The sequence below is a fragment of the Vanellus vanellus genome (genome assembly GCF_965231255.1).
Source record: "Vanellus vanellus genome assembly, chromosome: 1".
NCBI classification, from domain to species: domain Eukaryota; kingdom Metazoa; phylum Chordata; class Aves; order Charadriiformes; family Charadriidae; genus Vanellus; species Vanellus vanellus.
Window position 1 is genome coordinate 23,094,213 of NC_138905.1, and position 27,282 is coordinate 23,121,494.

At 42.0% G+C, this 27,282-nt stretch overlaps 1 protein-coding gene across 1 annotated transcript in view; it reads right to left on the reverse strand.

Moving 5' to 3' along the window:
• Positions 1-27,282, reverse strand: part of PLXNB2 (plexin B2) — a 176,850-nt gene that overhangs the window by 55,159 nt on the left and 94,409 nt on the right. Inside the window, exons 3-12 of the mRNA XM_082498674.1 lie at positions 24,741-25,851; positions 22,918-23,100; positions 20,898-21,020; positions 17,029-17,129; positions 14,690-14,816; positions 12,807-12,957; positions 10,385-10,499; positions 9,566-9,668; positions 8,992-9,093; positions 3,377-3,469 (exon numbers count right to left, since the gene is read on the reverse strand). Of these exons, the coding sequence (XP_082354800.1) occupies positions 3,377-3,469; positions 8,992-9,093; positions 9,566-9,668; positions 10,385-10,499; positions 12,807-12,957; positions 14,690-14,816; positions 17,029-17,129; positions 20,898-21,020; positions 22,918-23,100; positions 24,741-25,851 (2,209 nt within the window). The remainder of the gene's footprint in view (positions 1-3,376; positions 3,470-8,991; positions 9,094-9,565; positions 9,669-10,384; positions 10,500-12,806; positions 12,958-14,689; positions 14,817-17,028; positions 17,130-20,897; positions 21,021-22,917; positions 23,101-24,740; positions 25,852-27,282) is intronic.

The window sequence follows — 27,282 nt, forward strand, 5'->3', positions numbered from 1 at the left end:
GATACTCAATTATCAGAGCTGGGAAGGCTTTAGAAACTATCCCAAACCTTATGGTCTTTTCTTGATCTTGGCCAAATACACTTATAGAAAAATGTTTTAATGAACCTAATTCTTCACAATCAGAATTTTCAAGTATCAAGGGACAGCAATACCTGAACACCCGCTTTTCATTAATTTAATTTACCTTTGGTAATAAGTATCCAAGTAGCAAAAGTACTGTTCAGATTCAGTAAGTGTAGCTACTGACCCTGCTGAGTTCTCCCTTCCCACACCATCTGGCCCCATTACTTCTGTGGACACGGCAGACTTGCACCACATGGAGGGGAAATCTCTTGCATCTTTTGCAGTGCAACCCCCTCATCATAGCCAAAGCACAAGGTTCATGTGCTCCAAGAGATGAGCTTCTGCTCAGGTTGAAAGACAGCAGCAATAACAACCGTTGGGAAAGAAAAGGAGCAAAGAAAAATACAATGGCTTTCACGGGTATCACGGAGTTTTCAGAGTTGGAAGGGACCTCTAGAGATCATCTAGTCCAACTCCCCTGCTAAAGCAGGATTGCCCAGAGCACATTACTGCATCCAGGCGGGTCTTGAACATCTCCAGAGAAGGGGACTCCACAACCTCCCTGGGCAGCCTGTGCCAGTGCTCTGTCACCCTCACCGTAAAGAAGTTTTTCTGTGTATTTGAACGGAACTTCCTATGTTCTAACTTGGGCCCGTTACCCCTCGTCCTGTTACTGGGAACCATTGAAAAGAGCCTGGCTCCATCCTCCTTCAACCCACCCTTTAGAAACTTGTATGCCATAATAAGGTCTCCCCTCAGCCTTCTCTTCTCCAGGCTAAAGAGTCCCAGCTCTCTCAGCCTTTCCTCATAAGGCAGATGCTCCAAGCCCTTAATCATCTTAGTTGCCCTTCGCTGGACTCGCTCCAGCAGTTCCCTGTCCCTCTTGAACTGGGGAGCCCAAAACTGGACACAGTATTCCAGTTGTGGCCTCACCAGTGCAGAGTAGAGGGGGAGAATGACCTCCCTCGACCTACTCGCCACACTCTTCCCTATGCAGCCCAGGATTCCATTGGACTTTCTGGCGACAAGGGCACATTGCTGGGTCATGGATAATTTACTGTCTACTAGGACCCCCAGATCCTTCTCCTCAGAGCTACTTCCCAGCAGGTCCGCCCCTAACCTATGCTGGTGCGTTACATTCTTCTTCCCCAGGCGCAGGACCTTGCACTTGCTTTTGTTGAACCTCATTAGGTTCTTCTCTGCCTGGCTCTCCAGCCTGTCCAGGTCACGCTGGATGGCAGCACGGCCCTCTGGGGTGTCAGCCACCCCACCCAGCTTGGTATCATCAGCAAACTTGCTGAGGATACACTCTGTCCCCTCATCCAGGTCATTAATGAATATATTAAACAAAATTGGACCAAGTATTGACCCCTGGGGGATGCCACTGGTTACAGGCCTCCAACTAGACTCTGTGCCGCTGATCACAACCCTCTGAGTTCTGTCCCGCAGCCAACTCTCAATCCACCTCGCTGTCACCTCATCTAGCCCATACTTCCTCAGCTTCCTAATGAGAATGTTATGGGAGACAGTGTCAAAAGCCTTGCTAAAGTCAAGGTAGATGACATCTACGACTCTCCCCTCATCCGGCCAACCAGTTATAACATCACAGAAAGCTATCAGATTGGTCAAGCATGATTTACCCTTGGTAAATCCATGTTGACCACTTCCAATAACTTCCTGTTCCTCAATGTGTTTGGAGATGACATCCAGAATGAGTTGCTCCATTACTTTCCCAGGGACAGAGGTGAGACTAACTGGTCTGTAGTTCCCTGGGTCCTCCTTCTTGCCTTTTTTGAAGATCGGAGTGATGTCAGCCTTCCTCCAGTCCTCAGGCACCTCTCCTGTTCTCCATGACCATTCAAAGACGATGGAGAGTGGTCTAGCAATAAAATCTGCCAGCTCTCTCAGCACTCGCGGGTGCATCCTGTCAGGGCCCATGGACTTATGAATGTCCAGCTTGGCCAAGTGGTCTCTGACCCGGTCCTCCCCAACTGTGGGAAAATCTTCCTCTCTCCAGACCTTCCCCTTTGCCTTCAGAGTATGGGATTCATGAGGGACAGCTTTAGCAGTGAAGACCGAAGAAAAGAAGGCATTCAGTAACTCTGCCTTCTCTGTGTCTTCCACCACTAGGGCACCCGTCTCATTCACCAGTGGGCCTACATTTTCCCTAGTCTTCCTTTTTCTATTGATATACTCAAAGAATCTCTTCTTATTGTCTTTAACTGCAGTGGCCAAGCTGAGTTCTGATTGAGCTTTGGCCCTTCTCATTTTCCCCCTACATAGCTTTGTTATATCTTGATAGTCCTCATAAGTTGCCAACCCCCTTTTCCAGAGAATGTAAACTTTCCTTTTTCTCCTGAGGTCCAGCCAAAGTTCTCTATTTAGCCAGGCTGGTCTTCTTCCCCATCTGCTCATTTTTCGAGACACGGGGATGGCCTTCTCCTGTGCTTCTAAGAGCACCTGCTTGAAGTATGCCCAGCCTTCCTGGGCACCTTTGCTCTTCAAAACTGCCTCCCAAGGGACACTCTCGACCATGCTCCTAAACAGGCTAAAGTCTGCCCTTCAGAAATCCAAGGTGGCAGTTCTGCTGGCTCCCCGCCTTACTTCATCAAGAATTGAAAATTCTATCATTTCATGGTCACTCTGCCCAAGGCGACCTCCAACCTTTACATCCCCCACAGGACCTTCTCTGTTTGCTTTATAAAGCAAATGCTTTGTGCTAGGCTCAAATGCTGCATAAATGCTAATCAGTTCTCAAAACTAGTCTGTTATGCTGGTATGATATAAAGGTTAAAGTCAGCATAACATTTGTGAGTCCAACTTTCAGTGTGGTAAATAGACTATTTTTTTTAAATATAATTTCCCTTCTCTGTAAAATAAACCAGAAGAAGCAGCAGCAGCAGCAGCATAGCTAGTAAGTAGCCAAATAACAACATACTGTTACTATTTCCATTTTTTTCAGATGTAAAATGGGAAAGATAATGAATTGGAGAGGGAGAGTTCTGAAATTCTCATCTTTTATCCTCAACGATTTCACCAGATTGCATAAAAAGGAAAGAATAAAAGAGGAATGGTCCTGAATTCCTCCAGGGGCAGTTCACTGAATCCATGGAATGCATAGATAGAGAAATCAGAGAGAAAGATTGAGGGCTTTGAGAGAAGACCCCAGGAGCTCTGAACCAAAGCCGCTGCCTTTGACTGCTACTGGCAAAGGAGAATCTCCATCAGAGGAGATATATTTCTCGACACATGTGGACACTGGAACTATAAGAACTGAATATATTTGGCAGGTGAATCATATTTTTGCATTTACCTCTTTACTTGTGAATGAAAATTTTCCTTCATCTGATTCATCAACAGGAGCTTCGAATTCAAATTGGCTGTTTCCGACCACAAATTTTTTATCCTATGGAAGAGAAAAGTTCAGCTTAAAATTTGTACTGCATCACCAAGCATTGCCAGGCAATATCCTATTCAGCACTGGAAGTAATAAGACCAAATGGAGAAGGCTAAGCAGTTAAAGTCATCTCCTGAAAGCAAAGCCAGTGAAACATCGAGCTGGTGCAACCTGCTGCTTTGCTGCACCCTCCAACATTAGTTAAAGGTGGAAGCACCAGAGCAGCACAAATAAAGCAAGAACACAGTTAGCACTCCGTTTCAGGGAACAAAAAGAAAAAGCCAAGAGATGTGAATACCGGATGACTTCACACATCAGATGTGTTATTAACAGAGCTGTGTGAGTTCTGCCCTTTAAAGTGTTCTCTGTCGGGATCCTGGGCAGAGCAGGAATGCAAGAACTGCAATGAACATGTCTCAGACCTTGCTGGCTTTGTTTCTCCTGCCTCATCATGACTTCAGCTGTGTTTGCACAGGACAGTCTTTGATGGCAGCACCAGCTTAAGGGTATTCCTGCCTCCTAGACACTTTCTTCCCCCTCTCTTCTCCCTAGGCCCTAAATCTATTCATTCCTGCCTTTAGGCTGCAGCACATACCAACCTGCGCTGCACTGGCAAAGCTCTCAGCTTGGGTGTTCTGTGATTCAGCTGAGGAACTGAGCTGGCTAAAGACCAAACACATCACCCCACAACACTGTTTCTGTGCTGGATCATTCTTCTGCTCTGGCCCACAGCACGGTTGCCCAAACAGCTTTGCCAGAAGAACCAGAGAAAGAAATAAGTAGCAAGGATATTTTCAGGCAGTGTTGTTGGTAAATACTTATGCAATTAGAGGCCACTGGGGGACGAGACCACTCTCACCTTTTTAGAATCACAGAATACCCTGGGTTGGAAGGGATCTTCAAAGATCTTCTAGTCCAACCCCACTGCCATGGGCAGGGACATCTTGCACTAGATGAGGTTGCTCAAAGCCACATCCAACCTGACCTTGAACACTTCCAATAATCAGGCAGCCACAACTTTTCTGGACAACCTGTGCCAGAGCCTCACAACCCTCACTGTAAAAAATTTCTTCCTTATATCCAATCTAAACATACCTTCTTTCAGTTTAAAGCCATTGCCCCTTGTCCTGTCACTACAGGCCTTGGTAGAAAGTCTCTCTGTCTTTCTCATAAGCCCCCTTTACAAATTGAACCTCTGCAATAAGGTCTCCCCGTAGCTTTCTCTTCTCCAGGCTGAACAACCCCAACTCTCTCAGCCTGTCTTCATAGGAGAGGTGCTCCAGCCCTCTGATCATCTTCATGGCCTTCCTCTGACCTGCTCCAACAGGTCCATGTCTTTCCTGTGCCGAGGGCACCAGAGCTGGACACAGTATTCCAGGTGGGGTCTCACCAGAGCGGAGTAGAGGGGTAGAATCACCTCCCTTGACCTGCTGGCCACACTTCTTTTGATGCAGCCATGGATACGATTGGCTTTCTGGGCTGCAAGTCCACATGGTTGGCTCATATCTAATTTTTCATCCACCAGTATCCCCAAGTCCTTCTCCACAGGGCTACTCTCAATCCATTCATACCCCAACCCATATTGATATTGGAGATTGCCCTGACCCAGGTGCAGGACCTTGAACTTGGCCTTGTTGAACTTCATGGGAACATCACTTTGATTTCTTCTGTGGATGTAAAGAACTACTTCCTGCTTTTGTCCAGAACCAATTGAGTATTGGAGTACACAGCAAAAAAATAATAGCTACTTGATTCCTCTTTCCTGCTCCAAGGGCTAGTAAGTTGTCTCCTGTTGTCATCTAAGCCTCATGTATGAGGATCTTATCCTATTTATTTGTAGCTACTTATTCAATGCGGGAATCACTGGTAACTCACGGGCTACTGGGTTTTATCTAAGTAGTGCTGTGGAAACCTTTCCTATTGCACCCTCGCTGTGACAGGTTGGGCAGCAGACACAAGAGCCCACCAAGGTTTGGGCTGAGGAGGATCACATGCTTTAACCAGGTAAAGGGCCTGATTCCAGTCTCTGGGAGGTTTATGGTACAGAAGGGGAACAGACCATTTGCTTCTTCCTTCTCAGAAGTCACATATAGAAAATAAGCTACTGACTGAGCTCTGAAAAGCCTTTTCTGAAAGTTTTACAGTCCATTCTGCTTTACAGAAAACTTCTACATACTCCAAGTTTTAAAGCACCTTATGAATGTCTTTTTTGAGGAATGCTGCCTTGCCTTCCCTACTCTACATTTCAATATATCATGTCTTTTCCAAAAGTGTTCAAATTCTGCTGCTGCTGCGTAAGGCTTTCCCACATGCTTAACAGAAGGCGCTGGGAGAGGAGGGCAGCTTCAGTGTGCGTGACAGCTGCTACCTGAAATCAGGAGTTGCTATAGCAAGCTCTCAAGCAGAAGGCTACAGAGCTCCCATTCAGCAGTCTGGGTGCAAGAAGAGACATGTAGCAAACACTGGGAAGTGCGTTACACATCAGATACACATGACAAAGACAAAGCCAAATGGGAAATTACTTTTAACGAAAATCTTTGGAGGGCTAATAAGCTTATCTTTATGCTGGTACATCTGTCTCTTCTACTGTGCCAATCTTTCAAGGACTCAGCTGGAGAATGCCTCTCAGAAGTTGCATGCAATATGACTGATCAGTACGAAACTTTCCTCTCACCCGCTTACTCTGGACGAGGCTATTCCCAAGAGAATGATGACAGCTTGGATTTATTTCTCCTTCCTACTGAAACTCTTTCAGAGGAAAGAGTGACAGAAAAACAGCCAACAGCTTCTCCTCTTTCAGTCTATTTCCCTCCAGCGGAAGCCCTCACGAGATTTATTCATTGTACTGTAAGTGTTTGCAAGTTAGGAGGTGCATACAAAAAGTGTGAGCTTATTCTTCCACCCTCAGTTCTACAATAGCAGTTTGAGAAGCTGTTCACATCTCCTACTCACTAGGCAAACCAAAACCTTCATTGCTAATCTCCACCTAGAAACAGGGATGCATATATGTATGATATTGGCTAGTGCACTTAATGACCCATGATTAGGTAGATTGTGCATCACCCTTTAAAGCAAAGCACAGATTAAATCAAGATAACAGAGCTGGTAGTTCAAAGTGACAACATAACATTCATTCTTGCTGATCAACCTTTTCTAAGCAAGAATTTAGGCAAAGAAAATAGGAGGAAAAATGGATACATACCAATGTTTTAATCAATAAAGACCTTAAATGTGCTTATAGCTGCATGACTCCAAACACACTGTAATGCCCAGCATATCCTCTGGCAAAACCATTCCACGTGAGAAGCTACATGCTATTTTGCCTTTGGGTTGTGGGCCAACCCCTACAGAATATCCATCCATGGCTTCTCCTGAGCTACCCTGCCCTCTGTGAGATGTTTACCAAAGGCTGAGTCTAAGTTATGCCCTTACTCAAATGAACTTCCAGTAACCAGTTATTGCTTCAGATAGCATGACCCCACAGGCACTAGTGCCTACACGAATTGCCTGTACGGCTATTTCATGCCTTATTTGTCTGTTTTCACATATACTCAGAGGTCTGTGTATACAGCTGTAGTCACTGTGTGTGCTTATTTAAGTTCTGGCACTGAAGACATTATTATTTTGGCTTAAAAATGCACCTCTGTACCAGGATATATGGGACTGCTCTGATGAGAGACATGATGTTCCCACATGGCTCTCACCTCAGAAAAATTATTCTGACATCATGTGGCACTCATTGCTCTCCAGCATCTTTCCAGCCTAGGGCCTATGCATTCATCTTACTTCTTCCAGAGACTTGAATTCCATGTAACCCTTCCCAGTTCCAAGTTAAATAAATGCATATTACGTCTGGTCTGTAGGCAAACTGTTAAACACTTCTACCCGTGACAAAGCATTCAATCCACAGGACGCGTCTGCCTTCGTTAAATGTAATTGATACCTCACAGAAAAAAAAAGGGCAGAAGCATTTTCATTCCTTTTTTTCTACTTGGAGTTCAGAAAAAATTAAGTGCTTATTGACAGAACGATAAACTAGATGAAGGAGTTTTTGGGTTCCTGCTGCTGTTTCTCCTCCTTGGAGGAAAAGAGTGCTCTAAAAGTCAAATTCAGCACATCGAGATTATGCATCTGCCCTGAATTTGTTCTCGAGAGAGAACAGGCTCTTCCACTTATACCAAGGGAGCAGGGAAAGATTTGTGCAGAAAAACAGCTCTTCACAATGCTAAACAAAAGAAATGTGAGTAAATTCTCTGGAATACTTTTCCATTTTCAGCAAAGAGAACTGTGGCCTTTAGGTCGAGTGCTGTGTCCCACATCTTGCACACAGCCACACATCCTACCAGGGATCAGTCCTGGCATCTCGGAGAACAGATCAAATTCATCAAATTGCTCTTTTTTTTGGTTATGCATATTTTAAGGTCTTCAAGCAAAAATGTTTATTTTTGAACATATGTTTGTATAGCATGGTCTTGATATATGTACAGTGTAGTGATACACAGCATGGTCTTCATATGATTGTAGTGCTTGTGGGTTGCTTTTTATCCTTCTCTGAATACCCTTCTCACGTTGCTGGTCTCCAGACCTGTTTACCCTTTCCCATCCCTTGGCAGCCATAGCAGAGGTGATAGAAGGACTTTGTAAGCTACACAGTACTTCAATTTGGCAAAGGGGAAAAAAAAACAACTCAAAAAACAAGAGCCTTCTTTCCCTTGATAGATGGCTGGTAGCTAAAGCAATCGATGCAATCTCCTGTGTATCTATCATTAATTCGCATTTACGCAATACAACACAGAAACAAACAATAGAAACTAAGAACAAAACTAAGAGCTAAGATGGTTTTTAAGCTTCATTTTTATCAAACTAACAATAACATTTTATGCATTGTCTAGGTTATAAAACAATTAAAAGCTTGGAGTCAAATTCTGGCTTCTTAGAAGCTTTGTAATTTTACTTTCTGGAAGCAAGTACTGAGAAAGAGAAGCCTTTGCTACAGCAGAGAAAATACACGATCTTCTGGTTTGATGGTCACACAGGCACAAAAAAAAACCCCAAAATATCGTTTTATCCAAACTAAAAACTATTTAATTTCTGAGTCTGGTTTTTTGTTTGAAAAGTGTAAACTAATTTAAGCGCACCAAGCGATGCCATTCTAGAACGAAACCCAAGTATTTAATTACAAAGAAAGATACGAAACATTCACAATTACTAACTCTCTTCTCATTTCATTAGATGAAAAATAATTGTCAAGTGTTTCAGTAGGTCCAACTTACATTCTCTGAAAAAAAAAAAAAACCAAAAACCCAAACCCACATCTAGTACTTAAAATATTTTTTCTAGCTCTGATTCTGCCTTGGTGATGACTTTACCACAGAATAATACATCAAACTTGAATGTGTAGCTCTTTTCCTTCTTTAAGAACAATTACGAGCAGGATCTCCAAGGAACACAAACTAACACTTTGGTTTAGGGGTGTGGTTGCAGTTTAAGTGGAATTCAAATGACAGCTGGCTTTGAATTAATCTGCTTACCTGATAATAATCTAGATGCCTTCCCTCAAAATACACCGTTGTTCGGTACTCCATAGGTATTATTGGAGGGTTAGGGTTTAGAAACTGAGGACATACTTCTTCCTGGGGAGAGAAACGTTTTACATGTTATTCCAAATAAAAAGTCTTATCACAACAAGCTCCGATGGCCTTTGGACAATGGAATGATTGTTCCGAAGAACTTCATGCTTAAAATACAGTGACAGATTTGATTACACCCTTTCAAATTAGACATGCTAAAAATGACTGCAGCATATGTCAAAGCTGTGGGTGATTATCTTTCCCAGCCTTGAAATCTCGTTCCTCCCATTGAAGCAAAATAGTAAAAGGAACAAAAATATCCTTTCAGGAGTTATTCAGTCTCACTGCCCCTCCTCAATCACACCCTTAAACTTCCACCCCCACACTGTCACTAAAAAAAAATATTTTACACTTCTGGAGTTAACTTTAGAATAATTTTTAAATCCCTCATTCAGCCAACTGATATGAGAGAAAATGCAAAGAAAATATTGAAGTGTTCTAATAAAAACCTAATAAACTTATTTTTAAACATTACCATATTTTGTTTAATCACATCCTGTACTGAAGAGGACTCTTCGCAGATATGTCTCTTCCAGTCCCACTGGCAATTCCATCTATTGCTTGCACAGGAATAGCATCTACAAATATAACATGGTAGTCATGACAAACTGTCAGGCTTTTTCCCCCATTGACAAAAAAAGTAAATGAAATTCCATCTTTATTCACTGAGGGTAGATCAATCTGTTACAGTGTCCTTACTATATTAAGCTGAATACTTCATAGTGAGAACAGTTCAAGAACCCCCAAAAGCTAGTTTCTCCCTTAAATATTTGAACAAGGATCAGAAATCCACAGCACAAACTTTGAGATCAAGTCTGAGAGGACTGGAAATTATCTTGATCAACCTTCATACATAAGATGGAACAAAGTGGGGTTTGGGTTGGCTATGCCTGCCTTGGGGCAGCAACATCTCGAGCAGGGCGGATGATGGGAGCGGAGTCAGCTTTGATCGCCCTAGTTGAACGCACTGCAACCCAAAGCACAAATCTAACGTTTCAGGGAACAAGTAGGTAAGCAGATGTCTACGGAGCTCACCTGCTATGGCAATCCAATGAACTGGCCTTTAATTATACGTGTCATGAATATTCCCATTCCATGTGGTTTATGTTACCGGCTCACCTGGTGCCCTTCAACCATTTTTCAAATCCATTAAAATGTAAGGAAAAGGATTTGGATACTGGCAAATTGGGTGCCAAAGGCTTAATTATAAAACACTTGAATAACTCAGCTGCCAGTTACCTGAAACACCAAGCTACAGATCTAAACACCTAAGTTAAGAAGCTGAAATACTTACGGCTGATTTTCAAAAAGATTCATTGCTTCTTCACAGTCATAAAAAGGGTAAGTATGTGACGCAAAAAATATCTTGTTCTCTCCAAAGGTTAACTGAAGTGGAACTGAAACATGATCTATCGCAAAAGAAAAAAAAAAATCTAAGTGGCTGTTGACTTCTTTAGCTCTTGAACCGAATGATACAATGATAAAACTTCTATTATTTCTATTATATTTACTTATACTGTTGACACTCTGGATCTCATGACCTATTATACTTCAGATCTATAAGCTCTGTTTTGTCGTTTTAAGCTTTGCAAATTTTTCAGCACATGGTTGTCAGAAGAAAAGCAGAGATGGGTTAAAGGGAAGAAGCAAAATTATAGAACAGCTTTGTTGTACGGAAGTGTTTCTCAGCGGTGCTATCATCATGCTAGAATTTTAAAGAGTCTAGAAGAACAAGGAAAACTGAATAAGGACAAAATTGAACACAGATGAAAATTGGCACGAGAACAGTCATTTTAAATAAAACATTTTCTTAAATATGGATATGCCTGCATGTAAAATTACTTGTTTCAGTTGTGGATTAAAACTGTCATCGTCATGTGAATTAAAGCAAATGATCTTTGTGGTTAATGTCCAACAGTGCCTGCAACGCTAAGTTACCACAGGCACTTGTGATCTTCAGTTTGCTGTACATGATTTCTCCACAAATGTACTTCTTGTCTGGATCATTATTGAACTAAGAGTGGAAAATCTATCTTCAGAAATGGGTGCTTTCCTCAGCGAAGCTGTTTGAAATACCTTTTGCAGAAATCATTAAGCCCTGGTCACAAGCTATTTCACAAGCTGTTGGGCAATTTCAAACTCTGCTTTCCTTGAGTGGCTTCTTTGAAGAAGCTGCTTGGCTGGAAGTCACCTTTGCTTGCACTGGGTCCCCTTGAATATTTCAGACTGGTAGGAATGCCAGGGGATTTCCTAACAACGGGACTGCGAAAAAGCATCCTTCCTGTCTAGAAATGACTTATTCCCTTTGGAACCGACCACAACTAAAGTAACCCAGACTTTTCCGAACTCAATAGGGTTTCTTAATAGTAACTGGATGGCTTGGGACTTTTTGTCACATGCTGCCAGGAACCGCTGCCCATGCTAATAACCGTCTGCCTTCCACTGAAGTGTCTGCCAAGCTTCTGAGCATCTTTATATGACTTTTGAACATCCTTTCCTGTGCGACAAACTCAGAGAGGTGTATTATTTCCAGGTGACTTGGTTACTCAAATGCCATCCCTGACAGGCTTCTCATCTCACGTTTTATGCTGGAAGACGTCAAGCTGTCATGTTTATCAACCCGGCCGCTTTATGTCCTGCTTTACAAAATATTTAGGGAATGTGAACTGGCGCTAAATAAGGAAGTGCTGCTTGAACACTTAGCATAATCTGATACTGTGACACACCCCAGTTAGTTTAAAACTTGAGTGGGATTTTAACATTATTACTCTTCCTGCAACTGAAACTGGATTGTGATCTATTTCAGCCTTAAGAGAATTGAAATGCATCTTAAAAAGTGCTTCGAAGTACTGTTCCCACAGTTCATGGCTGTTGTGATACATACAAAAGGGTTATCCTCAGGGGTACCTCTGCAAGCTGCAAGAGCTCCTGTTTTTTGGTTGGTTTTTTTTTTTTTCTTTCTTTTTGTTTCTTTAAACTCGGTACATAATAATCAGTGCCGTGTAACCAGTTTTATTCCATGTGTTTACGCATCAAGATGTATGAACTTAAAAGCATGAACAAAGCACTATCTAGGAAATAGCACAAGAATTATGGTTGGCAACAGACCTTAAGCATATAATCAGTGGTTCAGAACAACGATACAGCCTTTAATTATACGATCACATATTTTTCCACTGGACTTACTATTGCAGACGCTGGAGGGCACATAGCAGAAGAGGCAGAAGGCTTTATGAGAGAAAGGACAGCCTTGTGACATGGACCAGAAAACAAGCCACTGAACTACAGCTCACTAGAGCAAAACTAAGACATCAGAGATTAAATACTTCACAACTGAAGTGCATGTGTGGCTCTTCTGGCCCCACAGCTCAGAGTGATTAGGGTAAGATTAGAGAAGATGGGTTCTGTTTGTTTGGGACACAGAGTAACACCTCTCTGGCTCCGTGTCTATACCTCTGCCAAGCTCTTGTTTCAGGTTCCTGGTAGAAACACTTGGAATGCTACAGCTTGTAAATACAGCAATGGAAAAGGTTTGAGCAAAACTTTTTTTTTTTTTAAATGTTTGAATAAACTAAGTTCAGCAATAGACTATATGGGGAAAGGGTCTGGAAGAGGAAAAAACCCTTGTATGCAGCTCATATAAGAGCATCACATTAGAAGCAGCAGGCTATGTTCTTTCCTCATGTTATACACGGAGGGCAGCAATATTTCTTTACCTTGACCTTTTGGTGTTGGAGGAATTATATCGGGCGGATCACAGATAATCACTCCTTCTTTTAATTGCGCATCATGAGTTGTTTCACCAAATGTACACAAAACCTTGTCACTCTCAGTCAGAGTTGGCAATGGACTGACAGTCAGTTCCACCTGGAAATAAAATTTAAAAAGGGTAAATATTTTATAGAAGCGAACCAACACCCAGTAAGATTTATGGCCAGAGAATTTCAACTGCTCTTTTTTTTTTCCAGTGATGACATTTTGGCTAGTATCACAGAAGATGGTTCTCCTTTTCAATTCTTGTTTCTTCCCATCTGCTAATATTTTCTTCTTATACCTGTACCATTTTTTCCAGGCTGGGTGTATATTGAATTAGACTGGTACAAAACCTCTTGTCCTGTCGATGCATTAGATTAGAACACAAATGTCTGTACAGACACACCCAGAGCCTTTTATTCTTGTTCTCAGCACCCAGCTTAGCAATAGCAAACAAAGTGGTTAACACTTAAATCCTGACAAACTTAATTAAATTTACATTAACCTTAGGTGTTACTAGTGAACAATGAAACCAAGGCTGGATGAGCTGGAAAAGCTGGAGTTTGAAAGGGCTGAACAGAAAAAAAGCTTCCTCAAGACTCAATGTACATGCAAGAAACCCACTGAGGTCTATCATTACTGCTGAAAAAAGATTTGTGAAAGAGTGATGGTGAGATCTTAACCTCCTTGAGGAAATTATCAATACAGAATGCATGTGAGAAACTAAAAGCAAAATAAAATGGGAAAACTTAGCAAGGAAAGAAGAAAAAATGGAAATGAAATTTTGGATGCTGTCATTTTTTCATTTTGTATTACCAGTAGAAATTACAATCATCCGTTTTACAGTGAAACTGGTCCACTATGTTATGAGTTGCAAGGGTTTTTCGTGAGTAAAGTAATCATGAGGAGACAGTGGCATTAGCAATGGTACAGGCAGCATGTAAACACTCATTTGAAGTTGGTTTTGGTTTTGTTTTTTAGGTATTTTGGCCTCAAATGCTGATGTGAGACACCAGAGACTTGTCAATACAAGTTGACAAGATCTGAACTAAGAGAAGGTGTGGATTTTAAGTGGATTAGTTACACTCTACTATCTTTTTTATTCAACATAGAAATGGCCTTAACACAATGTTGTTTACATCATTTAAGAACGGAATTAAACTGACTTAAATTAAAGTCTCTTTTTTTCTGATTAAGAGAGATAAAAAGCCATTTTACTGATTTTACTTGCTGAGCAGCCCCAGGAAACCCTCAGTCTGTACTGGAATGCTCCATTAGGGGTTAGAGCAAGCTATGACACCCTGGTCACAGTCTGAACACTCAGTTTTGTTGCCACAGAGTCATTTTGCATCCTGAATTTACCTTCTCCATGCGCCCAGACTTCGCTGTGTAGGCAAATCTACTGCTGATTTTAAGGCAACAGCTTATGGCTTCGCTGCTTATTTAAGTTTATGCTCAAGTAAGCTGAAAGGGCAGCATGAAATATCCCCTATCAATTACTTTTTATGGGTTATACAACATTGTGCAACACTTTCATAATATTCAGATAAGTGTAAGTGCTTTATCATCCATATTAGTGCATCATTTTGGTTTACAGAGAAGGTCAAAAAGAGGATTTCTTAGAAGAAAACATAGAATCATAGAATCATAGAATGTAACATAAACTGCAACCTCCAAAAACAGCAGGCATGAAAGAGCAATGTGAGAAATGCCGGAGACCGAGATACCCAAAACGCTATCCTATTCCTCATCACTACTGTGCATAAAGAAATGCAGATAATTATCTTCCTGGTAGACACATCAATGTGCTTTAAGAACATGTAGGGAAAGCACTTTCTCGTCATACCTTTGCAGGGGCTCTGCGACTCATATTTAGAGGGTCTGCACTAACGATAGTCATGCACGTGCCGCTTGGACTCCACAGCCAGTGGTTCTCCTTATCAGCTGTTCCACAGTCTGCCTTCTTTGTGCACCTGACAAAACAGGAACAAAAACCAAAGCAAAGCAGTATTACAGCTGGACTCTGCTTTCTCTGAACTACTCAACAATTTCAGGATTAGGGACTGAAATTACAACACAAGATGACTGGGAATTCGCTTTAATATTGACTATTCATGGAGTCATAGAATTGTCTAGGTTGGAAGGGACCTTTAAGATCATTAAGTCCAAGAGAACTTTTAACAGAATAAGTGGAGGAATAAGTATTGATGGTTTGAGATGTCAAAAGCAAGTGGGGAAACATATACCTACAATATTTTGGACACCACCTTGGATTAGACAACCCAAACCCAATACAGAGGCAGTAATATTTAGCGCAGGAGCCATCAGGCAATGGAGCCACTGTTGATCACCTGAAATCAGGGTGATTAACCCTCACTGTAATATATAACAAACTCCTGAATGAGTGGGAACAGTCTAGTTTTTCTGTAGATCAAGAGGCAGAGATCTGTAGAGAGACACCCAACACATGAGAGTACAAACGCAATAGAGGAGTATTGCTGGGGGCACACAGGCTTATGGAGAGCTCCCGTGAAACCGTAGCACCAGAAATGTTACTTTTGTAGTGAATGTTCTCATTACTTCCTGACGCTATTTAGGACCTCTCTCTGCCAGGGCACTGGTACCATTATGGGAAGACAACAGCAGTTGTGCAGCCTCACCAAAAATATTGGGAGATTTTCCCAGCTCGTGTACAAGAAGGGCAGAAGGAAGAGATGCTGCAGTGCAGAAGCTGCATATGTGGCTACAAAAGCTTGTTGAAGTGTGTGTGTGGGGACAGTCTCATGCGTATTCTTTCCATTCTGTGCAAAGTTCAGGAGAAAATGCTGTAGGATCTCTGGCTGCTGGAGCAGAAGACTATTAACCCATCAGGGGCCTTAACACAATGCAGTTACTGCACGGTTCTGTCAACCCTACCCTTAAAGATGTCATTTACATATGGAGTCTACGTTCATATAACATATCCCTATACACACTATTAAGTGCTGTGAGAGATCATGAGACAGAACTTGCTGCAGACGAGAAAAACATTAGAAATGAAACACTTTTTCCTTATTGGAAATAAATACTAGTAAATGCAAAAATTCATGTTTGCCCGTTCTCAGAGACCATTAATACTTTAAGATATTGAGGTCAGTGGTCATATCAGAAACCTGAAGGGAAATCTAAGGAAAATTGCCTTTTGTATGATATATGACACGGCCTTCAACTCCCAGCAGCCCAGGAAGAGTTTGAGGTGTATGTTCCAAATCCCCAGGTTTCTTCCACAGCAACCGAAACCCAGGCTGGAAGAGTTACAGTATATTACATAAACCTGCACGCACTGCATAAGTTTCTCTGCAGTGCTCCACATTCTGCTACACATCAGGCTGATACGTAACTTAATGCGATAGTTCACATTTTCAGACAGGAAGCTAGAAGCCTGAAATTCATCTGCATACTATAATTAAATAGCCCCTTTGTTCCAACAGCAAGTACTTAGAATCACGGATTCCCAACCGCTCATGCCAAGGGGTTAATTAACTTAGTAGTCAAAAGGAGAGCTGCAGGACTGCTCTTCCCTCTCGCCACTCCAATCAATGAAGAGTGCAAAGAAGAGACATTCCAGAGCTGTTCAGTGCTGTCCTAGTTTACATGTGTTTGAATATTAATTCAGTTAACCTCTGCAGATAGTCAGCCAAATGCCACTTTCTGCTCTCCTACAGTTAGGTGAGGGTTCAGCGTAGCTACATGTCTTGATAGATCACGTTTATATAGAAAGAGTGTTTGAGCTATATACTTTATTTCAGACATGAACAGTCTTTTCTTTTATGCAGTTTTACACTTTCCCGCTCTACTTAAAATATACGCTGTATTTTCTGAATACTAAATAGGGAGCGCTTTTAATTTCTGGGAGAACATATGACTGTACAGTTCAGAGAGTGATAAAACATGCAGTTAGAACGTGTACACTGATTTTCAGTACCAGCACAAAAGCAGATATTTTCCCAAACTAATCAAATCCGCAGAAGCCAATGGGCACTTATTGTGTGCACAGCAGATTGATATCAATGTCTGCCTGACAAATCACTATCAGGAGCGTAAGGCTGAGTGCAAAAAGTGACAAAAAGTCACTACACCGAGCAGTAACCCACGGCAAGTGTCAAAATTTGAGCTTGCGCCCAAAAAAGCACCGGCAGCACTCACCTGCCCTCTCTCACACACCAGCCACAGTACGGATCCCTCGCTTGAGTACACTTCTCACAGTCTGAGTATTTGTGGCAGTCCTGCACAGGTAGCCGATGCACCTGGAGAACCAAGATAAGGCAAACCGTAAGGGATCTGAAGAAGGCACAAGAAGGCAGAAACATTGTTGTTGCTTGTGGCAGCAGACTACCTGACCCCGTATTATTATGATCAGAGCTCAGCTCGATTTTAAGAAAATCCATACAGAACCAGAGTTTGGTAATTTCTCCCTTAACGAAGTCCAAATTCACACACTTTTCCTGCTTTTTTTTTCCCCTCCAATATTCTCTGATCTCTCTCCAAAGTAACATAGGTCACTGTTATAATCCAGAATCATGAGCAAGTCGTACAAAAATTGAGCTTTTCAGTTCCTCCAGTTATGTTACTTCTGGAAATCCACATTACAGCAGGCACTGCAGGGCAGACACTGCATCAACAACACTCTGAATTCAAGAAACAGCTACTGCAGAACAGATACTTTCCAAAGGCTAACGTGAGACTGGCTAGATCATTTTTTAAACAAAATATCCCCCGGTCCATATCACTAACACAGAGATGAAATCATCTGGAAATGCGACCGTCAGTGGCACTTTTAGCCAGAAGGCATTTCAGAAAGTCTGCAAGCGTGAGAGAGCCAGGGCACTTCGGGTTACCGCACTTCTCCACACATAACCCTCCACCATGCGCTACATTCGCAAAAGAAAATGGAAATAGTTATGACAGGAAGCAGCAGGGAAAAGAGCATCATCAGCTCCCATGTCTCAGTCCCCCAGTAAATATATGGCTTCTGGTTTTGATTTCCTTTGGTGCTGAGAATAAACAATTTTGTCTTTCTTCGGTGCGCAGGAAAAGGAGCCAGCACACAGCCATGCCTTTTAGTTTTGCTGCTGAAATGATGCAAGAGGAGAACGGGACATACGTCTTTTTGTCCATTCCTATGTTTTACTTTCAAAGAGCGCAAAATCTGAGATGTAAGCGTTCTTTTTTCAACCTTATCTTCTCATTTAAAACATCTGGCAATTACAAGGTTACACTGAAAGTCTGAGTTTGGCCTTTTCTTTCACATTCAGAGAGTTCAGTCTGACTCAGTTAAGGAAAATGCCAGTATTGGGTAGTTTTCTTGTACATATTAATACAGAGGTTTACCTTTTCAGCACTCTTTCCACTCCCTTCTTCTTCCACAGATTCTTACCTAACTGGAGCTGAGTTACTGGCACTCTGTTTCACTAACTGGTACCCATGAGTAATTTAATATTCAGTGAATGGCTTTTTTATGACAAAGTATTTATTTCATAATTCTGGCGGGCAGAAACAAGCCCTAGAGATTGCTGTCTGTGCCAGTTTTATGTAAACTTAATGGATTTTAAAAAAATAAATAGCAGCTCCATTTACAGCCAGCTTCAAAATGCAGAGAAACTAATTTTAGAGATTTTCTAATTGGCACTCTTAATCAAAGAGAGCGGTAAAAGCTAAAACAAGCAAACAAGCTAGCGATCGTGGTAAGTGACTGCCACAGGCTTCTGCTTTCCTCCCAATATGGTACGTACCATAAGGAATCTACCAGTGATGTTCACCTGTGATGAACCAGCGTGAGCATGGCAGGGGTGGTACGCTCCTTTCCAAGTCTCCCAAGAAGCTGGAAAGGGTTTCTCCTGCTCTCTCTGCCCAAGCTCTGGGAGCAGAGTGGGGAGAAGGGGGCTGACTTTTGAAAGCACTTGCTCCAAGCCATCCACTGCTATTGACACAGCAGAAGAAGCTGGGAGGAGAAGGGGAGGAGAAGGGAAACAGGAAAGCAAGACCTTATTTTTCACTATGGTTCTTAACCTCTGTATCGTTCTTCCCCGTATTTCTCTCCATCTGATTTCTTTTTAAAGGCTGCTCCAAGTTATCACCCACCACATCATCACTTTCACTTTGCTCAAGTGCTTACAGAGCCCAAGCAATTCACTTTCAAATGCTGCATCTGCCAGGTAGCTTAGCATTAAGCACGCCTATCAGCGTGGCTCGCTTGCCCTTTATTGTTTACCTTATTTTGAATAACTCTAAGCCATTCTAACTCCCAGGGCAGGGTTCTGATATCTCTATTCCCACAAAGCCCAGCCGTGCTTAACCCAGAAGTGCACGTTTCAGCATTTATTCTTCTCCCCTCACTTAATGTCGCTTCGTTTCTCCCAGCTCCGAAGGCCTCCATTCTCCTCCTGTCTATCTGCTTCTAAAAGTGGGTGGGACTGCTCATTGTAATTAACTCCTGGAGATGACAGTAATGTAATGCCATTACAGAGCTCCCAACTTTAGTTATTCATATTTAAGCTGAACAGGTTTTGTAAAACAAAACTATTATTCACATTATTCCGAAACGGCAGTGTCTATGAGAGCTACTTGGAAAAGATTAAACTGAAATCCTTTCTCTGGCAGAAATTTGCTGCTTTCTAAATTTAAACGTTTTGTAGAGATGGAATTATTTTTTCGCAAATTTTCCTTGAAAAATTTGTCTGCAGCATTCCTAAATTCTACCAGTTCAAGCAGACTATCACCAGAAAACTTGTCTTCCTCCAAGGCTGCTGCCACCCCTTACGTTGCTCAGCAGGTCACGCTGAGCCTGGTGGGCACCTCAGGGCTCTTAAGCAACGTGCCAGCTTGCCAAACAGGGTGCCAGACCGCCCAGGCTTTTGTGGACAATGTTGAAGTTTGGAGTTTTGTTCCAAATCTGAACAGAAGCCAAATGAGAAGCATCCACTACTCAAAAAAAAAATATGAAGTAACCTCTTGCACACATTGTCATATTATTAAATGGTTTATCAGTCACTTCTCTGGCACTTTTTCCAATGTGGCTTCTAGCCTGAAAACCTCCAGCTAGAATATAACATCCTCGCAGCAGGAATTTATATTAATCCTTTTATAAAACAAAGAACATTCTTTTTGCACTGTTTTCCCCAAATCCTCTCCTTTCACAGCCCCCCTCATTCTCCCCGTATTACTGCTGCCGGAGCATTTCCCATGTCCCATTCCGTGTCACTGTCAGTACTGCAGATGGTCACAGCCTGTCACCCACCCCATCCTGGGGAGCTGCTGAACCACGCGTTTGAGGCTGGCAGCTCCAGCCACCACAAATAGAAGTGTCAGAAGAAGGTTACAGCTGGAGGTGAAGGAGAAATCTGGCATCCCTTTTGTCTCCTACTTGCTCTTTTTCTTCCTTTCTTTATAAACCTCCATTGTGCCTCACCTGCCAGCACAGAGAAGGGGAACCTAGAAGAGACTGCCTGTGCCTTACATAGCAAAGTCCAACCCTTCCAACTGCACCCACTCTGTTCTAGTAGAAACTCAAATTAAAATCTTTCCCAAAGTTATAATCCTCTCCGTTGCTTGTTAGTTTTTGATGGCAAGACCCATGAAAACTCCTGGTGTAAATGCTATCATGTCAGCCGCCAGCATCCTAAATCCTGAAGTACTCTTGAAAAGGACTGATGGCAGCTAGAGCATCCACTGGTACCCCACAGACACCACACTGAGCGCTAGGGCTGCCTGACTCCGTGGTGTGCTGGTGCCAAATATCTCAACTTCATCCTTCTCCCAGCCCCCATAAGAAAGCTTTAGAGGTGGTCTCACTTCCCATTCCCAGTTGCTAAGCATCAAGGATATAACAGTTCTCCAAGTCACAACAATCAAGCCCATCAGCTTGGACTTGAGAAAGGTCTTCACACACACAGAGTGGGGGGAGCCCCACCAAATGGGGTGACTTCCAGGAACAACTGAGATACATACAAATCTCAGGTAAAGTTGCAGAGAAAGTAAAAGCAGACCTGGTCCTCAACACAAGGGGGACACGTTACCTTGTCTGTGGTCATCACGTACAGATTTTCTTGGGTTTGGTCAAGAACCAGGTCATTCTTTATGGGTTTGTTCAGCTCAATAGTAAGAGAGCTGTACTCAGTTGCAGCAGATGACAGGAACACCTATGTCATGGAAGGAAGAAAGGTGGTTAATGTTGCTTTTTTCTCCCCAAATATCATTATATCTGGCTACTGCCATAAAAGACAATAAAAAATGTTTCTATAAATACATTAACAACAAAAGGAGGGCTAAGGAGAATCTTCATCCTTTATTGGATGCGGGTGGAAACATAGTGACAAAGGATGAGGAAAAGGCTGAGGTACTTAATGTCACCTTTCCCCCTTACTTAAATAGTAAGACCAGTTGCTCTCCAGGTACCCAGCCTCCTGAGCTGGAAGAGAGGGACAGGGAGCAGAATGAATCCCCCACAATCCAAGGGGAAATGGTTAGTGACCTGCTACAGCACTTGGACACACACAAGTCTATCGGGCTGGAAGGGATCCACCCCAAGGTACTGAGGGAGCTGGTGGAATTTCTCACCAAGCCACTTTCCATCATTTATCAGCAGTCCTGGCTAACCGGGGAGGTCCCAGTTGACTGGAGGTTACCAAATGTGATGCCCATCTACAAGAACGGCGAGAAGGAAGATCCAGGGAACTACAGGCCTGTCATTCTGACCTCAGTGCCAGGGAAAGTTATGGACCAGATCATCTTAAGTGCCATCATGCTGCACATACAGGACAACCAGGAGATGTCCCAGTCAGCATGGGTTTATGAAAGGCATGTTCTGCTTGACTAACCTGATCTCCTTTTATGACAAGGTGACCCGCTTAGTGGATGAGGGAAACCCTGTGGATGTTGTCTACCTAGACTTGAGTAAAGCACTTGACACCATTTCCCACAGCAGGGTATTGGTAGACAGCCAGCTGAATATGAGCCAGCAATGTGCCCAGGTGGCCAAGAAGGCCAACAGCAGCCTGGCTTGTATCAGAAATAGTGTGGCCAGCAGGACTAGGGAAGTGGTTGTGCTACTGTACTTGGCACTGGTGAGGCCGCACCTTGAGTACTGTGTCCAGTTCTGGGTACCTCGTTACAAGAAAGACTTTGAGGTGCTGGAGTGAGTCCAAAGAAAAGCAACAAAGCTATTGAAGGGTCTCAAGCACAAGTCCTATGAGGAGCCGCTGAGGGAACTGGGGTTGTTCAGTCTGGAGAAAAGCAGGCTGAGGGGAGACCTCAAGTTCACAAATTCACATTAAGGAAAACATTACAATTTGAAGTAGATGGCATCAAAAGCAGCAGGCAAAGCATAAAAGTAATGAAAAGAAATTGCTTACTGCTCACAATAGCTAATATTTTTATCTTTCTTTTTTTAAATACTGATTTATTTTAGTGCTGTAAAATTAAAATTCTTAATTCAGAGACTTCGCACGTGAACGTGGTCAAATTTGTCATCTTCTCTTATTGTAACCAATAGTTTCAGCTTCAAATTTCAAACCACGTAGTGACACATGGCCATCACTCCCCTTCGAGCAAAAGAAGGTGTTTGGCATTGTAGTCTTGACATTATACCACAAACATGTGAATCCTTGAGCCCCCCACCACACAGTCAGAATTTAGCAGAGCTCGAGCTTGGGCTTTGTATTGCCATCTCTATTCACTGAATGGCCAGAACGATTACAAAATGAAAAGTTGCTCTTAAACTAGTATGGGCTTGAATAGAGATAAGGCTACAGCAGCTGTTAGATTACCTAAGGCTGTTTATACGGGGCTCTCAGTAGGTATCTAATCCTTTGGGAAAAGTGTCATTCAGGCGATGCTAATTCAATCTGTGTATCGGATAGCTGAGGTACATCAGAAAAAATGTGAGCTTTCTTTGAAATTAAAAATACCAAGCTCCAAGAGAACTTGCTCCTGTTATGCGATCTCATAAATCCCATTTACTTTTAGAGTAGAAGTCTGCTATCACTACAGTTCACGACCTTTTAAACACTTTCCAGTCTTTCAAGTCCAGTTTGTTACCTTAAGAATTTTGCCGTCTGACGTTCCCAGAAAAGCCACGGTATGCCCATTCTCCACAGCCACAGTGACAGCCGTGAGATTCATCCCTTCTTTCTGCAGTACCGGCTTCTCTATAACACCATTCTTACTTCCCAAAAGGTACGGCAAGTGTTCGGAGCCACAGGGGAAATTTTTGCTTGCATTCTAATAAGGAATAGCAATACAGAGCGACGTTAAACATTCAGATCACTAATTCCTAGCTAAGAATGAGGTGCAACCCTATTACCAGACAGCATAATACCCCTCAGACATAGAAGAGCAGAAAGAGAGAAATGGATTGTCGGCCCATTTTCCCCCAGCCAACAGGCAGCAATCAGAAAGCAGCCTGCTAATTGCAAACTGCTTCAATGCTTTCACGATCCAGGAGACATGGGGAGAGAAAATTTTTTGTTTCTATTTCATTAGAGCAGCACAGTTTAAAAAGTAACCAGTCTGTTTAATTAAAATGAACATGTCATATAGATTGGGTTGACCAATTTTGTGTTGAAGACTGTTTTTTTAATGCTGTTTTGTTTCCTAATTTGCTGCTACCCATACAAAAGCAACCCACTGGCAACCATCTCGTGAACTTCAACACATTCCCTCTTCACTATGCTTTAATCCTGAGCTGCAGGGAGTGTCACCAGAAGGAAGTTCATTCACACCTTGCCTTTTCTGCTATATTTGGTAACGAGACTGTCTTTCTGATCTGAAATCTACACCTCCCTTTTGCCGGAAGCCAGGGCTGCTCTACTTGTCGCATTCAGGATTTCTATGTTTGATGCTCACCTCAGATGCAGGGTACTGCAGTGAGTAACACTGGTGTTTGGAAGCAAAAAGTGTTCTTTTGGCTTCTTATCAGTGCTAGCGACCTACTGTGTGGGAGAGGGCTGTGGTTTCACGAGATGAAGGATTATGGGTCAATACCACCATAAGGTATTCCCATGCCCCATCTCTTCAGCTGTTCACTCCTACCCCTAGACTGTAGCACACCACTTCTCAAGCTGTGCTCAAACAGCTGCTTATGCAAGTGTGTAACTTGCTCAGGTTGGGGAATTAAGACATTCTCCTAAAAGCTGGCTGAGTTATTTTTAAGACCCAGTTTAGGGTTGGCCGCAGTAACGAATGGCATGCACAAGTAGGGCTTGGGAATAGGTTGAGTGGTGTGGGCAAAACCATCATAATGTCAACATAGATGCTGAAAAATGCCTTGCAGAGGTGCAGTTATAAATTGAACAACAGCATCTGGAGGAAAGAAAACGAAGATGGCCACCTTGCTATGAAAGTATTTTGAGCCAGAGCAAAATATGACCACCACCCGATTATAACAAGCATGCGTATTTCCAGTTATCTGAAAATTCAAATCCAAGGGAGAAACAACACTCAACTCCAGATATCACCTACAAGATTCTTAATACCATTTAAAAACATTATAAATATGTTGGCTGAGACCAGAATTGTCTATACTGATCATCCAGAAGCATATTACAGGCGTAACAAATCACTGCATTTGACCCAGCATTTCCATACCAGAAGAAAACCTTTAAAAGAAATGCATTTATGAAACTAATATTAATCTTTCAAGAGACATCACATCTTTTTTTCAAAGACTCAAAATTACGACTGTCTTGCCACCTCTTGCTTGACCTGTTCCCCCAGCCACATTCCATTTCTATAGTGAAAACAGCTATTGAGTTTTCAGTCATCTGATCTCACTATAGGTTAGCTCAAAGCCACCCCAAAACATGCAGTTGTATATTTTCCACTAATTATAACACAGATTCTAAAACTGATACTGATATTACCAGTCCATGTGATGCACACGGGTTTTCTGCTGCAAAAAGTTTGTAAAATGAGCTGGTATTCTTTTTAGTGTAGCAATCGTTCCGGTTTTTTTCCATCTTTTCATTGATGTGCCGCAAGGAAAACACACACATGGCAGATTTTAGAGAGCCGTTATCTTTGTTTACTTTGCTGAAGAGCGCAAGAAGAACTTTGTCATCTGAGAGAGCATCCGTAGTTTGTCTCTGCTGAGCCATGCTCTCAGCCAGCTCTTCTCCTGGCGTAGTGACATAAGCAGAATGACAGTGGTCATAGGCACCATCATCATCTTTGCAACCCAAGTCCATTTCAAAGTAGGAATAATAATGGGCATCATCTTTGCACAGACGGGCAATCAGTGTGCGGTTATTGACGGGCTGTTTCTCCTGCTGATTAAAAATAAAATAAACATATTTTGTATCCTCAAAGACTGCCACAAATTGTTGTGTGCTTGACGAGTGATAAGCTGACTTAACAGCTGCCGAGTCTGTATACATTTCAAAAATGTCTTTCCCGTCCCTTTCGTAGAGCTGCCGAGTGCTGATTATTATCCCATTATCATTTGGTCCATTCCCTTTCCCAACAAACAGCACTCGGTCGTTGTTCAAGGAAGTGATCAATCCCACAGTTGATACATTCTCATCGTTGCTTGCTACAAAAGACTTTTCTCCGCTACTGTCTACGTAATACTTCTCGTTGCTAATGTCTTCTAGATCTTTGATGGCACAGATTCCCTTAAAAAGGCTTCCACACACCACAATTGTTTTATCCGCTTTGTTCAGCAACAATAATTTGTTATAATTGTCAGTCAGTACTGCCTCTTTACATTGATTTTCATCAATGGGAGGTGTGCATTTTTTGTTGTCCTTTCTTGGACCTGTTTCTACAGACTTCATTACTTCCAGGTTTTCTGTAAGCTGATACAGAGCATTTACCACTCCCAAATAGATGATCCCAGTGTCATTATCCACCGTTAGATGATTTAGCTCTGTAGCACTCTGAAAAAATTTCAGTTCCTCATTTCTGGATAAGGTGATGCAAAAACAGCTCAAAATGCTCAGTGTCCAGATCCATAAAGCCATTTCTATGTAATACCTAAAAAGGGAAAGAAAAGAACAACATTAAATATATTGAAAAAGAAAACTTATGCAAAATTCAGCAACCTGAAGGTTTTTTGCTTTCATGATTTCAGACACAAATACATTTATATTTATACATCTGTAGACATCATTAAGATTATGGAAAGCCTCAAATCCTGTTAATTGCCTAGCAATTTAATATGTTGGGGAAGGATTAAATGAGGTCATATGTCTAAACGATTATCATATAACCAATTAGATAATCAATTCCTTTGCTAAAGCACAATGAGAACAACAATTTGAAATAACATAGAGTGCCAAGAAGTGGTATTGCTTCCCCAGACAGCTTCATACAGTGTGAATTATTTATTGCTGAGATTTCAAAAATAAGCCGGAGGATCCCAGTGTTTCAGGTGGCTCCTCCTTAATAGAAGGGGAGAATTTACATAAAAGTGTTTGAGACATTCCCCAGAAAGGAAAAAATCCTTCCATTGACTACAAGTAAGTCTGGATCTGGCTCCTGATAATTTTTGAGAAGGCGTTACACTAATCTTTCATCAATGTAAAGCTGGAAGACAGTAGGGCCCTTCATACACAACATTGCCTTCACCTACTGGTATGCATTACAGTCCAACACTTTAATTCACTTGAGCACTGCAATTTAATAGTTTCAAATCTGCCTTAAGAACATCACTTAGAGTTTTATGGGATCAAGATTCTGTTACTGGTTTGGAGTTTTTTCAGAATTTTTACTTCCCAAGCAGACCACCTGGCTGTTTGGAATTAGACAAAGACCTTCTGAAACTTGTAACAGGGGGTCTAATTTTAACCTGAAGAGTTAAATGAGGAAGCAAGTCCCAACTGGCTCCCTAAGCACAAAACATTCTGTCAATGTTTTTTGCCGGCGTTTAGTTCTGCAAGCAGAAAACTGAAGGTTGCATGCTTGGACGCACCGATGTTAAGGGGAAAATACAAATACTGCTTGGAGGAAGTACTGAAAAACAAATATAATCCACAGTATTTTTATTTTCAAAGTTAGCCATGTGACTCCATAGTCTGATGAGGAAAGAACCTGTAAACTTACAGGGAATCTGAAGCTAAACCTGAAAATACTTGGAACTGTGAAGAAAAAGGAAAAAATTAAACCCCATAAAAGTGAAACATTTAACAAAGTAATCTAACAGATGAAAGCCTTGTAGGAAGAAGAAAATAGCATCAAATGCCAAAACAAGGAACCGAAAAAAAGAAAAGAAAAATAATAAAAATAATAATAAAGGAACCATGCTCCTGTGTCAGCTATAACTTCTGTTTTGGCAGCGGCAATAGATTCTGGTGGGATGTTAAAGTGAATTGCCTGAATCATCATTTATACTAGATAAGTAAGGTTAAATGTCAACAACCGTGCTGCAAAAGTTCAAGCAGGGAGGGAAGGACTCTTGTTGTGACC